A 15978-nucleotide genomic window follows, 5' to 3' on the forward strand; every position below is an offset into this window, starting at 1 on the left:
AGGAACAATATTCAGTCCAGTTCTGCTACTTCATTTTGTGGATATGTAGAACAATTGTCTTTCACATAAGGTGTCTTGCAGGTGTACCATTTTGTCAAAACATTGGGAGATAAAGAAAGTTGTATTGTTGTGGGGTACTTGGTTGGTACTTGGATTACTTTTTATGGTTTGGTTTAACCCACTAAGGTGAAATGGTGAATTTTGGCACACATGACATTCGTGTCGGTGCTCTTGGACCCCACCAATACGGTACTAGAAGCTTTAGTCAAACACCAAAAATATGCTGCAACTACTACTGGCCTTCATCTATTGTTTGATAATTACCCTAACAGTTCAATTGCTAATGAAGAGTCTAAACGTGCGCACTAATCCTCGTTTCTCATCAGATGCGAGGGACCTCGGAGATGGGCTGCTGGTTGGGAATAATCTGATTTTGGAAGAGAGGCTGAAGAAACAGGCCAAGGGTGCCCACCACACACACTATCACAAAGATCCACAGGAACATACGATCCACCACCATGGCCACATACTTCCAGTCCTCTATTACCTGCAAATTTACAGAAATCAAGTCTGAATTATTCAGTGTGCTTGTTTGACAGATGTGTCACAACATATCATACACAGGTATTTATCATATTAAACCCATTGTATTACAAGGTGGTGGGAGGAATAATACTGACTTAGTGTGTTTTCAGTGTGATGCCTCCATGCAGCCACTCGGGGGCAGAGAGTGAGTGAATGAGTTCTCAGATCTAAACATAATAATAAAACCCTAATATATACATATTTTAAACACATCACAAAAATCTATCTGCCCATGTGTTTTAGTGTTATGGTGTTTTAGATGTCTTGTAGTATACAGCAACTGAACTGGAACTGGAATTAATTGCAACTTTTACTGTGATTCCATTTATGGTTTGCCTTGATGTTCTCTGATGGCATGAAACCAATATTACTTAGAATACATAACCTTATTCTTAGGATGTAGTATGGTATGCTGACTAGGTAATATTTGTATTATACAGGAACAAAGTTAAGTTATAGCCTTATAAGAAACTGTCTCCATAATGCTGGGATCTACAATGAAATAGCTATTGACCCTTTCACCTCATTTTCAATGCTGGCCATGGTAGTTTTTGAAATGAGTCATGAGTCGCCCCCCCCCCCCCCCCCCCCCCCCCACACACACACCTTTTTATTGATTTGTCACAAAAAGCGATTGATTACCCGAGGTCTGCCCTCAATTTGCTGGGTCACAGCCACCACTTAAGGTTAGTGGTATTCCTTGCTGCCCCTACAGGGGTCACATAATAGTAAATGCTATCATGCCAATACAAACATCTTTGATCCAGTCTGTTGAGATCAGAATATATGAAGAATAATGATGAAGAATAGATAGAGGATGGCAATGTCATTGGAGCCTGATTCCCCAAAAATGTGCAAATAGATAATTAGCTTGAGCTTTGATGGCAAAACCATTCGACTCTTACATTACCCTAATTTAATATTCTGCTAAATTAATTTCATTAGTTAAAGCAATCCCATAAAGCTATCAATCCTTGATTTTACAATAATACACAAGAATAAATTTAACAAACAAGAGCGCCTCTAAATAAGCTTTAGAGGCGCTGGTAGCCCGATTTTACATTTTTGATGGAGTCAGGCTAGCCGTTTCCTCCTGCTTCCCATCTATATGCTAAGCTAAACTCACCAGCTCCTGTGCCATACATTAAGCACACCATTTGGAATGGTGTAGATATTTTAATCCAACTCTTAGGAAGGCATGAGAAATCTTTTAGAAATATTTTCATAGAACCATATAGAGTCAATAAAAGTTTGGATTAAAACAGTAATACATACACTCTGATCATCATCATCTCCCATCATGTGCTCAGCCACAAAGCGAACCCCATTCACTGCCTCCTGGACATCAGCAGCCCAATCTGAGTTGCTTTTCTGCTGGAGGTCCTGGGTGGAAGCAAAACCACTTGGAAGGTAATCGGTGGAACATAAGTCCCCTTTCCTGCTGGGGTTGCTGTTGCCCAGTGGAGGAGCTACATTTTTGTGCCCTGGGGTGAAGAAGGCAGAGTCGGAGGACAGCAAGCCAGAAGATGATATAGTTATACCTGTTTTGCTTGCAACCGGGTAACCCAGTCCCAAAATGGATCTTCTAGCCCGTAGGCACCGCTGTTGACGTAGCCTCTGGTGTGCAGAGTTATTGTGAGGACGTCTCATTAAGAGTAAGGCGGGCAGTTTAACAAGAAATATCAACTTGACCCACGAAGGCATGGTGTGAGTGCTGGGAGACCGATGGTGCACGTTGAGCACGCACACGCTGGTGATGATGGAGAATGTTACCAGCACCATGGTGAACATCAGGTACTTGCCAATCAGGGGTACATCCAGTGATGTGGGAGGAACAATCTTTGAGATCAAAAGCAGGAACACAGTGAGGGCCAAGAGGACAGAGATGCAGAGGGTCATTTTCTCCCCACAGTCTGAAGGCAAGTAGAAGACCAGAATGGCCAGAGAGGTGATCAACACACAGGGGATGATCAGGTTGATGGTGTAAAAGAGGGGCTTCCTCTTGATGATAAAGTCATATGTGAGGTCCACATAGGTGGGATCCAGGGGGTTGACAGTCCGTCTACCAGGCAGCGCCAAGATATCCCACTCACCACTGGGGGTAAAATCATCCATGCTGGCCACTTCTGACTTCAAGATAAGGTCGATCTCTGTGTGGTCATACGTCCAAGAGCGGAACTTGAGGGTGCAGTTCTGCTGGTCAAAGGGAAAATGCTTGACCTCGATCTTACAGGCGCTTTTATAGATGGCCGGAGGGAGCCAGTTGATGCTGCCATTGGAAAGGACAATGGCATTGGTGAAAACTGTTACCTCATAGGTTCCATCAGCGCTATGAGAAGAGGAGGAGAAAGTGAAAAGTTAAGAGAGCCTCTGAATCAATCTCTGAGGTTTGTGTTATCAATGCTGCAATCATAGTGCAGATAGGGGAAAACTATTCCTGTTGGGTATTTCAGACAGACAAGGATGGTTCAATCAATATCAAAACCAAAAGCAAAAACCAAAGCAAAGACTGAAACCCCCATCATATATAACGTTTGGTGAGGATTCATAGAACCAGTTGGGAAACATAGTTAAGATTAGCCAAGACAGGGTAAAGATTGAGAGAAAACTGATCACGTCACTTTTATACTTTATATACTGTTTTATTTCATGGTGATTTAAGTTATATTCAAAAATATCAGTTAGACTGTTGTATAATATAGAAATGACTAATTCTTTAAATTCTTTACATGAATAATCTTCTATTTTGGTTTTTAAGTCTCATTGGCTGCATGGATCTAGGGATGGCAATGTTGGTCCACCATTTCGGCCCAACCTGAAACATCTCAACTATTTAATGGATTGATGTGAAATGCACTACCAAGGTCAGGGTCCCCAGAGCATACATTTTACTACATACATACATATGACTTTGATGAATGACTCCTGACTTTCCTCTAGCACCATCAGCAGGTCAAAGTGTTCAGTTATTCACTGAAATAGCTTGATAACTATGAAATACTTTGGCATATAGTTCATGGTTCATTCATGGTTTATAACACAATGTATCCTAATGACTTTGGTGATCCCTTGACTTTTCCGGGTCACCACAAAGTTGACATTTAAGGGTTCTCTGTCAAAACTATCTTGACAACTACAGGATGGATTGCCAAAAAACTGGCTATAGATATTCATCAGGTCAAAACTTCGATGTGCCCAACACTTTGGTTTATGACTAGCTACCTGCAAAATTCTGTTCCCATCAGCATCATCTGAGCTTTGTGTTTGGTGCCAATAAGCAAATGTAGATATAACCTCAGCATGTTAACATTGTCACTGTGATAGCATTTACTTCAAAGCACAGCTGGGCCAAAGTATAGTCTACAGCATATTAGCAGTCTCACAGAGCTTCTAATATGCTGTAGACTCCTAGTGTTATTAATACAAACATTGTCTATAAACAGAGAAACAACACTATGACATTTTAGTTGTACTTACTTGTTGTACAGGACAATATCCGGGAGCCAGATGTGTCTGGAGGGAATACGCAGCTTGTCAATACCTTCATACTTTGCAGGGTCCCATGATAACCTGTAATCCACCCAGTGCTGAAGAGACACAAAGACCATCAAGTCTGAGTCCTGACTTCCACAAATTTCCTCAAGACTAACTCATATCCAATAACATGCTTCATTATCAGTGAAATATGTTTAGAGCAGAATTAAAGCAGCAGTTTGTTCCACATTGAGAAAGGAAGAATGGATACGGTTTAATTCAAGTTCAGGGGGAAGGGCATTTAACTAGACATCGACTGGCTGACTCTTCATCAAACTTACCTGAGTGAGCCAGACATTTGTGGTCATGATCTGTTCTCTTTCATTCTGGAAATGAAAAAGAGTGGAGGATTTCACTTAAAAATGAGTCCCATTCAGAAATACAAAATACTGTATAATATAGATAATATATCTGTTTCAGTTATAAATAGTCAGGAAGGTGACAGAAATGTGTCAGTACATAGAATTAATTATCATCTTGTTTAGATTATGTCAACATCAGCACACACACACACACACACACACACACACACACACACACACACACACACATATAACGAAAAATTGAGGACAGACTGATCTGGCATCTCATTTGGAAAGTGGTCAAAAATAAGCACATTTAAACGCTCCTCTCAGATTGCTTGTTAACATGTTTGTTTATGGCACTGTCATCACACTGCCATGATATACACTTATAGTAAAGTGATACCAAATGCCAATTACTCCAAGGGGTACAATCAACTCATAAAGCGAGGCTGTGAATGAGCTGTGCTGCCTTAGTCTGCAGCAGGGAAGAGCTTCCACTGTAAATCAGAGGAGAGCCTCTATCACTGTGGCTAAAACAGCTTTATGGCCCCTTTTAATCCAATGTGCTGAAGTTTCAATCTGGACATGACAGGGGCGGTGTTCACAGCTGACCAGATATGTCCCTTACTTCATCCATCCATTTAGAGCTATGGCCTTTCAGCAAAGGCTGGTTTGTAATTAACTGCTTTCTCAAAGCTTTGTGGATCTCGCTCTGTCCTTTCCATCATCCACTCTCATTGTCTTTCTTTGTCCGTCTCACTCTATGTCTTTCCAGCACATATTCTCACATACACTAACAGATGCACACACATAAATAAATGCACACACATCCTCCTGGTGGTCAGGAGTATTTGGTGCTTTACCACACTGATGAGCTGTGCCAGAGACACTTGCAGCTTCACAGTGACTCTCGCGGTCCTGTTGACAGCTGGGCGGATCAGTGGATTATAGCGATCCTTTCCCAGCAAGAAGTTCATGAGACGCTCCTCTGAGTCAGCACAGCTGCTACCTGAAGACAGAGTTTTGTGTAATATTCATTATAATGCATAGAACATATACATCCAAAATCACTGAGTGATTCACTGAGTGAACGGTGCACTTTCCTAACAAGTTTCCTTACAACCCAGATTACTTCACTTATATATTTACCATCTATGTGGAATATTGCACCTGCACACCTATCTGCAATATAATGTATAAGTGTATATGTTTTAAATGCCTCTCTTATTTTCCCTTTATCTCTGTTGTATTGTACACTTGAACTGGAACTAGAACCTGAAGGAGTCAAATTCCACTGTCTTCAGTGTTGCTATCTGCTGTGTTGCTGTGCATGTGACAATAAAACGTCTTGAATGTCTCTTGAATCTTGGATCTCTTTTGTCTACCATTATGATTATTCTGACCATTCAGACCTGGTACACCATGTAGATGGACCTAATTAGCTCATCTGATGGAAACAAGACTTACAGTTGTGAGGCTATCCTTAGTACGGCAATGTTTTGAGATGTATGCTACATCAGCATGCCAAAATGCAACGCTAACAAGCTGATTTCCACCAGGAACAATGTTTAGATCTACCATTTCATCTTATAGCTAATTAGTATGGTAACATGTGGTTAATTATCATTATAGGTAAAGCACAGCTTAAGTTGATAGGTATGTCATTAGTTTTACATCTGTTTGGCCATAAACCAAACCAAGAATTGGACACACTAATTTTTTGATCTGATAATTGTGCTAGGTGAAAGGTCAGGGGATCAATCTGCTACTTCAAAGTATTGGTTGGTTGGTTGGTTCATTACCCTGCACAACTAACTCACTGTTGACAAAGTATACCCACTTTGCTTTGAAAAAGACATGAATAAAACTGTCTAGCTAGCTCTGTCTTTTGCACATCCTCTCTCTGTAGTCTGTATGAAGATAGTACTGCAGACAAACTGCTAATATAACTTTTCAAGGTCTCAGGGGAGACAGGAGCTGTCAATTAGGAAAGCCAAGGATGGCTGTGTTGAGCAAATCATATTAAAATGTTATGAACACCCCAAAGTCATGTCCAAATATGTAATTACATTTCAGATGAGGGCAGACATTTCCGCAGCATGTTAATAATTCTGCTTTTGTATCTTCTTTGCCTTAAGCTAAACCGCTGGTTTTGTCAAATGAGACTAAGCTATCAATACCAACACTTAAACTCCCCCACCTTCCCCCCATCCCTGATAAATGAAGCCCATGTCAGGGATGAGGACAGGCCTGATTGAAACTGATGATCGGCACTTCTCATCTGGAGCAAAATGGGGATGGGATCATATAGCACCTCTTCCATTACTCCATGCAGCTGGTTATTAATACGGTCACAGCAGTAGTAGCTGAGTCAACTTGGTCTACTCATGCAGGGGAGACTTTTACTGATATGCCCAGAACATGCCTTTTTTGAAGCTGTATGGTGACATGGTGCACAAAAAGTAACAGTGATGTTAGACTCCAACTTCAGAGCTCATTTCTAAGCTTTGTAACGCTTCTTGTTCAGTATCAAACTGTGAGCGTCATTATCAGGCCACAGACTCCTGGAGTTTTGCAGGGTGTGGCATATCCACAGTCTGCCCTGTGGGTCAGTGCATGCTGCAGCGACTGTGCCTTTGTCAGTCATTTGGCTGAGGTCCCATCCAAACACAGTAGGACCTCTGCAGCACTCTGTACCAGATGGTGTGTTGTCAAAGCCCTTGGAGATCAGAGTCAAACAAGCCACTGGCAAAAAAGAACTGACATGTGTGTGTGTGTGTGTGCGCGTGTGTGTGCGCGTGCGTGCGTGTGTGTTTGTAGGTTTATGGTGTAAAATAAACGGTGTCTCATATGTGCTGTGTTGACATTACGTTGATTTACAGTGAGGTCGGGCGTGTTAATACAACGCTGGAGTCAGCCGTTGTAGAGTTGATGAATTATGATAATCTGCTTTGAGATGACTTTTTCATCTTTCTGTATTTCTACTTTGTCCTCTCCTTGTTCTTTCTTCCCTGAATTGATGCAAGTATAGGCCTTGTCTTTGTGACCATGTGAATCTTTTTACCCACTGTATGTTGTGTCAAATCATAATTTACTGGCAAAGCACTTCCAAGAGAATTGTCACTGTATTTTTTAGTCCTGAAATAAACTTCACTATTAACTACGATTCTAATTCATCTCAACAAATAACCCCAAGGTGGTCATGTGAAATTGTGATGTTGAAGAAGATAAGAAGCAGGTAATGTTTGTCACAAAAGTTAGAAAGCTGCAACTGCATTCCAAATACCTTCCTAATATATATATTATATATATATAAATATATATAAAAATACATTTGCAAATTCAGCTGAGATATTTATATATATATGAGAGCTGAGATATTTATATATATATATATATATATATATATATATATATATATATATATATATATATATATATATATATATATATATATATATATATATATATATATGAGAGCTGAGATATTTATATATATATATATATATATATATATGAGAGATAATTATATATATATATATATATATATATATATATATATATATATATATATATATTTATATATATATATATATAAATATCTCAGCTGAATTTGCAAATGTATTTTTCTATTGTAGTTAGTTAATTTCTATAAGAACATGTTGAATAAAAACGTATTAAAATACGTTTTAATCACAAAAAATTATAGCAACATTGACTTGAACATATTGCTGTATCTACTTTCTGTTGTTAATGCTCATAAATTCAGTGCCTGTAGTGAAGGCTGCACTCAGAATCAAAAGCTGTGATGCAAGTTTGGGACAATGAAAGAGAATAGAAAAATACAGCTCAGGGGCACCTTAACCCAAATACATTTGGAGCTGGCACATAGGCAGAAGCACTTGCTAGAATAACCTACATTAATAAGCCACATAGTGAAAATATAGACACACTTACAGTGAACCAAAGAGAAAAAGTAAGCGAGGATGGAGAGAGCCCGAGTCATTTTTTCGTCACCATCTGGTCCGCTGGAGCTTTCAGTGGAAAAGCCTCAAAGCTGCGCTGCTCAGCGCTACTCTTCTTGGACATGCCGGACACTATGCGCTCTTGGTCTGGGAACACGCCTGAAAAACAAAGTCACTCACCGAATAGCGAGATCTGTTGTGTTACTTTACAAAAATCCGCCCCATCTAATTCACTGAGTCTCTTCAAGCAGTTTTCGCGCTCCGCCAACACGCAGCAGCCTGGCCATACAGACGCTCTGCTGTCTCCGTCCCTCACAGGTCCTGCAGGTCCTCGCCACGTCTCTGATCGGCGACTGCAACTTTACACCAGCTCAGCATCTGTTCTAGGTTAGGTTTGTAGGTTTCATATGCTATAGGCTATGTGCCACTGAAGATGCTACACTGTGTTTTTCAAATGGAAAGGGAGATGAGGTTTTATTCATTTCTTGACATACTTTTTGAGTGACATATTTGGCTCTTTTCAGCGCACGCCTGAATCATAGAGGGAAGTAGACTACTACTACTATTTAGGTGTATGACCCTTGGGTAAAGTCAATTAATTTAGTACTGCTGCTGTTTATTTCTCTGATTTGACCCCCACACTATATAAATTATTGTAAAATCTTCCTAACACTTGAATAAATGGTTAAGTCACAATAGCTGAAGCATTTAACACGCTGTGGAAATCATCGTTTTGAAAAATCATATTTGATCATTTTTAACAGTCTGAAAGTACTGAGCACATAGTCACATTTCAGCATGTGAGCGCAGATGAATCTCTTCCCACCAAAAATTAGTTTACAATCTTAGTGACTTGTGAACATTTGCTGACTTCACACTGCTTTGGTGAATGTGCTCAAGAGAGGATAATAAATTATTCTCCAATCCTGCATGTGAGATTTACGGTTGTGAGGCAAAGTCCAGTCAGACCAGGAGCAGTGCAATCTTAGTGTAGCAGATTTATAGTCACTGTGCTGCTTAAAGCCTCATTATACTGGCCAGTAAAGAATCTGTATCAGGCATGAAGAGCACCCCCAAGCACCCGCCCAGAGTTATAAATTTGAACTCCGAAGACTTAAATTCTGCATTATTGAGACCTGATCAATAGTGGCTGATTAGGTTTTGACCCTTACTTGTTTTTGTCAAGTAAAGGGGATGGAGCCATTGACTGCACAGTTAAGTAATTTGTTTGCAAAATTGCTCATCTGTCTGAGGTATTGTTTATGCTGAAAACAAATGATTTCATAGAAAATTACACATTCAAAGCAACATTGCACTTTGCACTTTTAAATCAGATACAGACAGCAACAACAATTTGATGTAGAGTCTCTTTGTTAAACAGCTGTAGTGTTTTTGCGTTTTTGGTCTTTTAAAAAATATAATAAATAAGTTTATGTGAAAATATGTTCTATTATCAAAATATGTTTTTAGTAGAAATGTAGAAGAAAAGATTGTCCCCATGGCTACAGTAATATAATTGTCAATGCAAAAGGCAAATGCCAAAAAGCCATCTGTAACCCTGACCCATGACCTTATATTTCACAGCACTATATGAAGATCAAATTACTTTCTGCATTGGCAATGGATGTTGCCACTGAAAGTAACTTGCTGATGCAGTAATGTAACTTTGAATTAGCATTTTTTTTTTTTAAACTAAGTCACTACAGCATGTTTGGAAGCAATGTAAAATTTACATCTGTAGTAAATAAGCTTAAACATGGATGCTCTTATTGTAACAGAAAATTGTTGTAGCTAAATTGGGACTCCAAATTGAGTACGACCATGCATGTGCTTCTGTAGGAAAGAAAAGAAACTAAAACTGCACAGACTGTGGACTGCCATCTGTCCTTCAGTGTTCCCCAATGCTTGAATGTTCAGCACAAATTTTAGCACACAGCACGGTATTTTCCATGACACTCCCTTTTCATTATCACCACCAAAATTGTGACAAATGCTTGAAATACGATGACACCTCTCGTGCTTTTAAAACGATTCAGTCAATCTGAGATTTGATCCTAAGCAGCAAACTTGACAGTATACTCTGAATATGCAATGAACTGCAGTACAGTCATGAGTTGTGAAACATGACTCCTCAGAAATAAAGCATGAGCCAGTTAATTTTCTTAATGGCCGCCCACTTCATCATATTACACAGTGATGACAATTTATAGGGACACATTCTGTGAAATACGCAATATCAACAATATAATTCCTGATTGGAGAGGGAGAAGGTTGTTTGGACTTTGGAATAAAGCCAATGAACCCATCACTAATTGGATCCCATCCCTAATGTATCAATGGATAGATGGATAAATTAATTATTTATTCCAAAAGGGGGTTTGCAGAGGTCTTGTCACCGGTCTTTGGCACCATTCTAGTTTCTTTGTTTGTAACCTCAGAAAGGCTGAATTTGTTTAATGGCTATTACTAACCACTCACTGGCTCAGATTGCAAGACTATGTAACAGTATAAATGTCAAACAAGAAATTTTATAAGAACAGGTTTACTTGGTCAAACATGCACAATATAAGTTTAAACATGCACATTTGATCATTTTGATACATGTGATGCTGCAAAGAGATTTTCATATTTTTACTAACCAATCCTGGTCTACTATACCAATCCTGGTAATGTCTTCTGAATGATCATATATATTCACACACATTGCATCTTATGGTAAGCAGGCACACAAACTATTTGAGAGAATCCAGGCGAGATATTGGTGACTCTCTTTTATTAACCCCAGTGACAAGGCACTTGGGAAAAATTCTCTCGCCTTTGTGACTCATGAAGTGCGAGCGTTCCTTTTTCATCAAGGCGGCGCAACATTTTAAAGTGCCACAAAAAGAGCAACTTTGTCACACAACATTCACTACCATACGAATGTACTTATATGGTGGGACAGCTTTTGGCACATCTTTTTTAAAAACATGAGAAATTATTTCATATATGATTTAATTTAGGCTTGTTTAAGACATTTTCTGCTTGAATCTACGATGTACCTTGAGCATATTATGTCCATACATGCTGTGACAATAACAAAGAAAAGGTAAAGTAGGACATGATACACATGTGATTGGGTCATTGCAGCAGTAAAATGTACCAGGAAAAATTCATGAAAGATAACTAATTATGTGAAGCAAGCATACCATTTTTATATATTATATTGTATTATTTGATTATGTCAAAAACAAGACAATAAGTTCACATTTTGTAAATATCTTTTTTGACAGTCTTAAGTGAAGCAGTGAATTCAAATCTTAATTTATGATTATGAAAAGCAGCCAATTAGAAACTCAAGGGCCACAGCATATATCATTTTAATGGGTGTATTATCTACATGTCTGGGCTGGTGTGCTTGCATTTCTGCAGGGACCCTGCTGTTTTGGCTTGCATGTAAGGTGCTCTATGTTATTAACATTGCTCACATCCCTAAATCATTTAAATCAAATTCACTTGAGTGGGAAGCCTGTCTGGACTGTCAGTAAAAACAACAGAAAACAGTAATCCCGGAAACAGCTCAGCTCTTTTCATTGCTTGTTTAATTTCCCTTTCATATTAATAAAGTAAGTGTGTCTGTCTGTCTGTCTGTCTGTCTGTCTGTCTGTCTGTCTGTCTGTCTGTCTGTCTGTCTGTCTGTCTGTCTGTCTGTCTGTCTGTCTGTCTGTCTGTCTGTCTGTCTGTCTATCTTGTCTGACTCAATCAGTTAGACAAGCCAGTTAGCCTGGTGTCACATATTTATGGGGCTTTTCCATTATACAGTTCTAGCACTACTCAGTCACTATACAGGCCACATTAGCACGCACGACTTCTGGTAAAATATCTCAGCTGTATTTTTCTATTGTAGCTTGTTCATTTCTATGAAAAAATATTGAATTAAAACTTGTGTTAAAAATGTGCTTTAATAAAAAAAATGATAGCAACATTGCCTTGCAAATATTACTGTATCTACTTTCTGTTGTTTCCTTTAGGTACCTGGTACCTGGTGCTTGTCTAAAATGTGACGTCAACAGACTGCCGGCCAGTGATTGGTCAGAGAGTGTCGTCACTGGAAGAGTCATGAGCGCAACATCCGACACAAGAATCAAACCCGGCATCTTTTAATACCGGCAACAGCGTTACAGCAATTTGTTTCACACAAGTAAGCATACATGGCTGCAGCAAGTACACCATCACCGTTGAGGAGGTACTGTGAAGTAATAGAAAACAATGTGATTGGTACCAAAACCAAGTAGAGTCGAGTCGAGTAGAGCCGAGTAGTGCTAGAACTGTATAATGGAAAAGCCCCATTAGAGATTAAGGCAGAAAAATAAAGAAAAGCTCTAAAAGCCATATTTATTTACATATTTGCCCATACTATAACACAGAAGAGAAGCATTCAATAGTTAAAACAGCAAAGAAATGCTTTATGAAAACGTCTCACTGAAAGATTTACCAAAACAAATTAAACAAAAAATAGTAAGTAAGTAACAAACCTCCTTACTGACAAGCATGCAAGCATACAGCTGATATTTATAAATTAGAAGGGGTTAGAAAATGATATTGTACTCAAACAGAATCCTGGCATCATAGCAATAGCACTGCAATGGTACGAGATGTGAGCAGCCAGCAGAAGCCTCATGACAGGTTGACAGTGGACATGTTGATATGTCGACAGACATTTACTGTACGTGTGTGAGAGGTTTTCCACTGTACCAGCTTGATAGAAGAGAAATGGCTAATCAAATATTTGCTGCTGTTGCAGTACCATGTTGCACCAGTGCAATCCCACTCTGTGAGGGAGATATATCAAGCAGACACTTCATTACCTGGAGTGCTTGGCTCCTGTACCAGAGAGTCTCCGCCTCATGTGAAGTTATCGATTACCCACCGCCCATTGCTTGCAGGGGGAATCAACCCATCTCAACCCATTGGTTCATGCAGGATGTTGTAGCATTATGATAATCTATGGGTACAACTGACATGTTTTGGTCTCTGCGTGTGGTAGGACTTGGAGCAGCTGTGTGTGCATGAACATACTGTATAGGTATGAAATTAATCTTGAGGTCTCCTGTGGGCATAACCACCCAAACTATCATTCAAATGTTCAAAAAACATTACTCTGATTGTAACATACACTGCAAAACTAAGCAGCATATTACCAATATTTAACATGCAAGACATACAGAATTTTGCACACAGAAGTTCAGAACAGTTATTTTTAGTTAAAGGAGCAGTGTTTAAGTTTTAGTGGTATTTAATGGTGAGGTTGTAGATTGTAACCAAACAATCCCCCTCTCCTCACCCTCCCCTTCAAGCCTGTAAGAGAACCTACGGTGGCTGTGAAACTCATGTAAAATGCAAAAGGCCCTCTAGAGCCAGTGTTTGGTTAGTCTATTCTGAGCTAGAAAACATGGCAGTGCAACATGGCGGCTTCCGTGGAAGAGGACCCACTCCCTTTTATGTATATAAAAGGCTCATTGTAAGGTAACAAAAACACAACAATTCTTATTGTCATAGGATATACACTAATTAAAACATACTTAGGGATGTTATGTTTCATATCTGCCAAGTCTGTTCTGCTAGAATCCACTAAATTTTACACACTGGTCCTTTAAGACTTGTATGAAAACAAACATGACTGACAAGTAGTTAATTTTAGCCAGTGAATTTCTTAGTTCAGCAATGATGAACAAACTACTTGTTTTGCTTTGTGTATTGTCAGATTTTCTCAGTTTAACATTGTTAAACCATTGTTGGTTGGGTAATATGTTTTTGTTGTTGTTGTTGTTTTGGGATCCCCCCCCCCCCCCCCCCCATTTTTTAATACATTTTTAGTGAAAAGAATGAAATATCATTCTTTATATCAGTTGCCCTAGATTTGAGTTTTAATACATACCTAAAAGGGATGTTAACATTTAAATATTTACTCTATAAACATACTCTTATCAACACTTAAGTGATATCTATGGATGCTCAGTGGCCACGGGCAGGCATCTGATTTCAGCCCGAACCACTGATGACCTAGCACTATATGTGTGACCACACACATTTATTATGCACTGACCACAAAAATAAATATATAAATTTACAAAAGCAATCACTTTTGTTTATTGATTCTTATTAAGCAAAACATTTTAATATGGTACGATTCAGAGGGCAGTGCAGTTGCACTCTAACTTCTAAAAGGATTGGCTTTATGTTAGGGGGGATGAAATTAGGCAACTTTGCTTCACAATCGCTGTGCAATGTCCAAGTAGCCAGTAGACTAGATAAATGGTTTTACACCAGCAGATAGAGCAGGGCTTAAAGTGACCTCCTGATTCTGAATGTACTCTGCAGTGTCATTTTTTACTGCTCAGGGTTGGGTATTAAACCATACCTGTCTTGAGGTGCAGACCCAACAAATCCCGAAAGGATCAATTGGTCTGGGCCATCTCTGATTTCATCCTCCGCCCAGAAGCTTGATTTAGGGGTGGCCTTTTAATGACCCCAGCCGGCGAGCTTGTCTGGTCGTTTTAACCATCAAAGCCTTCACTGAAGTGGATTGGAAGTTGAAAGGCTGGTTTACAAAATTGTATGTCAGAGATTAGAAACTGAGAGGGCTGAGAGACCTGTAACTGTAATAAAGAGATGTCATACTTTGCTTGGTTTTATATTGAAAGAAATTACATCTTTTTGAATGGTGCTGTGAAGACAAATACTAAAAAACGGAGAAAAAAGAAATAGCCACAAGGTTATAGATCTCAATGTACATCTAAAAGTCTGTGTATGCGTTAACAGAACTGTAAAATTGATCCCATTTGTCACTGTGAGGTCTTTTACATAGGCACTATTTACTGACAAGCGTTCCCACAATCACAGCTGACTGGAATCAATTCTTTCTGCCCTAGATGAGATCTTAATGTGCTTAGAAAAGTGTGTCTAATAGCTCCTAGACAAGAGCCCGATCAAAGCAAAGCCATGCAAACTGTTTCTATCTGTAAATCTTTTCTTTCTGCTTCTTTGGGCACAAGTTAGATGTCAGTAACAAAACAAATGCAAGGACAAAGGACAAAGTAAACACTCAGAATAGGTAGATAGGAACAGTGCTGCTCAAGAATACCCAGGTCATCTGTATAACCTCAGCTGTCTGAGGAACTGTGACTGCATCATAAAATCCAAATGATTGAAAATCTTTGCCGTCAATGCCCTCACACATTGTGAGTTAAAGAGGAAATTACGGCAAGAGAAAATGTCTGACACCTTGAGAGAAAAGACTGAGGTGCCTGTTACTGGGCTAGAGGTAGATATCACCCCCCAAAATCATATGCAGAATGAATTTTTCATTTTAGCCTGAATAAAACGTTTTGTTTGAAACTTTAAAATAAATTCTAAATTATTTTGGTCAAAAACAACATCCACCATCATGCAGAGCCTGTCTAGAAATGAAATCTGTAAAAGTTGATACATGCACAAGTAGCTGTTGACCTGTAAGCTCCAGCGAGCATCATGGGTGACTAGCATTGTAAATAGTAAACAATGCAACATCTGCAGCTAATGCTAGAATATACTGTAGCTGCTAGCTTGCT

At 39.1% G+C, this 15978-nt stretch overlaps 1 protein-coding gene across 1 annotated transcript; it reads right to left on the minus strand.

Annotated features, from left to right (window-relative positions):
- Window positions 1-382: 382 nt before the first annotated feature.
- On the minus strand, window positions 383-8451 carry chrnb4 (cholinergic receptor, nicotinic, beta 4 (neuronal)). The gene is made up of 6 exons (XM_062441992.1): window positions 8382-8451; window positions 5288-5433; window positions 4401-4445; window positions 4063-4172; window positions 1861-2914; window positions 383-547 (listed from the first exon to the last, which is right to left on the minus strand). Exons 1-6 carry the CDS (start codon window positions 8428-8430, stop codon window positions 383-385), a joined length of 1569 nt encoding a protein of 522 aa, XP_062297976.1. The 5' UTR covers window positions 8431-8451.
- Between the last annotated feature and the right edge of the window lie 7527 nt (window positions 8452-15978).

The sequence above is a fragment of the Scomber scombrus genome, chromosome 1 (assembly GCF_963691925.1).
Source record: "Scomber scombrus chromosome 1, fScoSco1.1, whole genome shotgun sequence".
NCBI lineage: Eukaryota > Metazoa > Chordata > Actinopteri > Scombriformes > Scombridae > Scomber > Scomber scombrus.

What these genes read in the sequence shown, in the direction of transcription:
- chrnb4 (XM_062441992.1), bottom strand. Translation starts at nt 8,430, where the DNA reads ATGACTCGGGCTCTCTCCATCCTCGCTTACTTTTTCTCTTTGGTTCAC. An exon ending in CTTTTTCTCTTTGGTTCACT is followed by an intron (nt 5,434 to 8,381) that starts GTAAGTGTGTCT and finishes CTCTGTCTTCAG; the next exon opens with GTAGCAGCTGTGCTGACTCA. An exon ending in GAGATGATGATGATCAGAGT is followed by an intron (nt 548 to 1,860) that starts GTATGTATTACT and finishes GTAAATTTGCAG; the next exon opens with GTAATAGAGGACTGGAAGTA.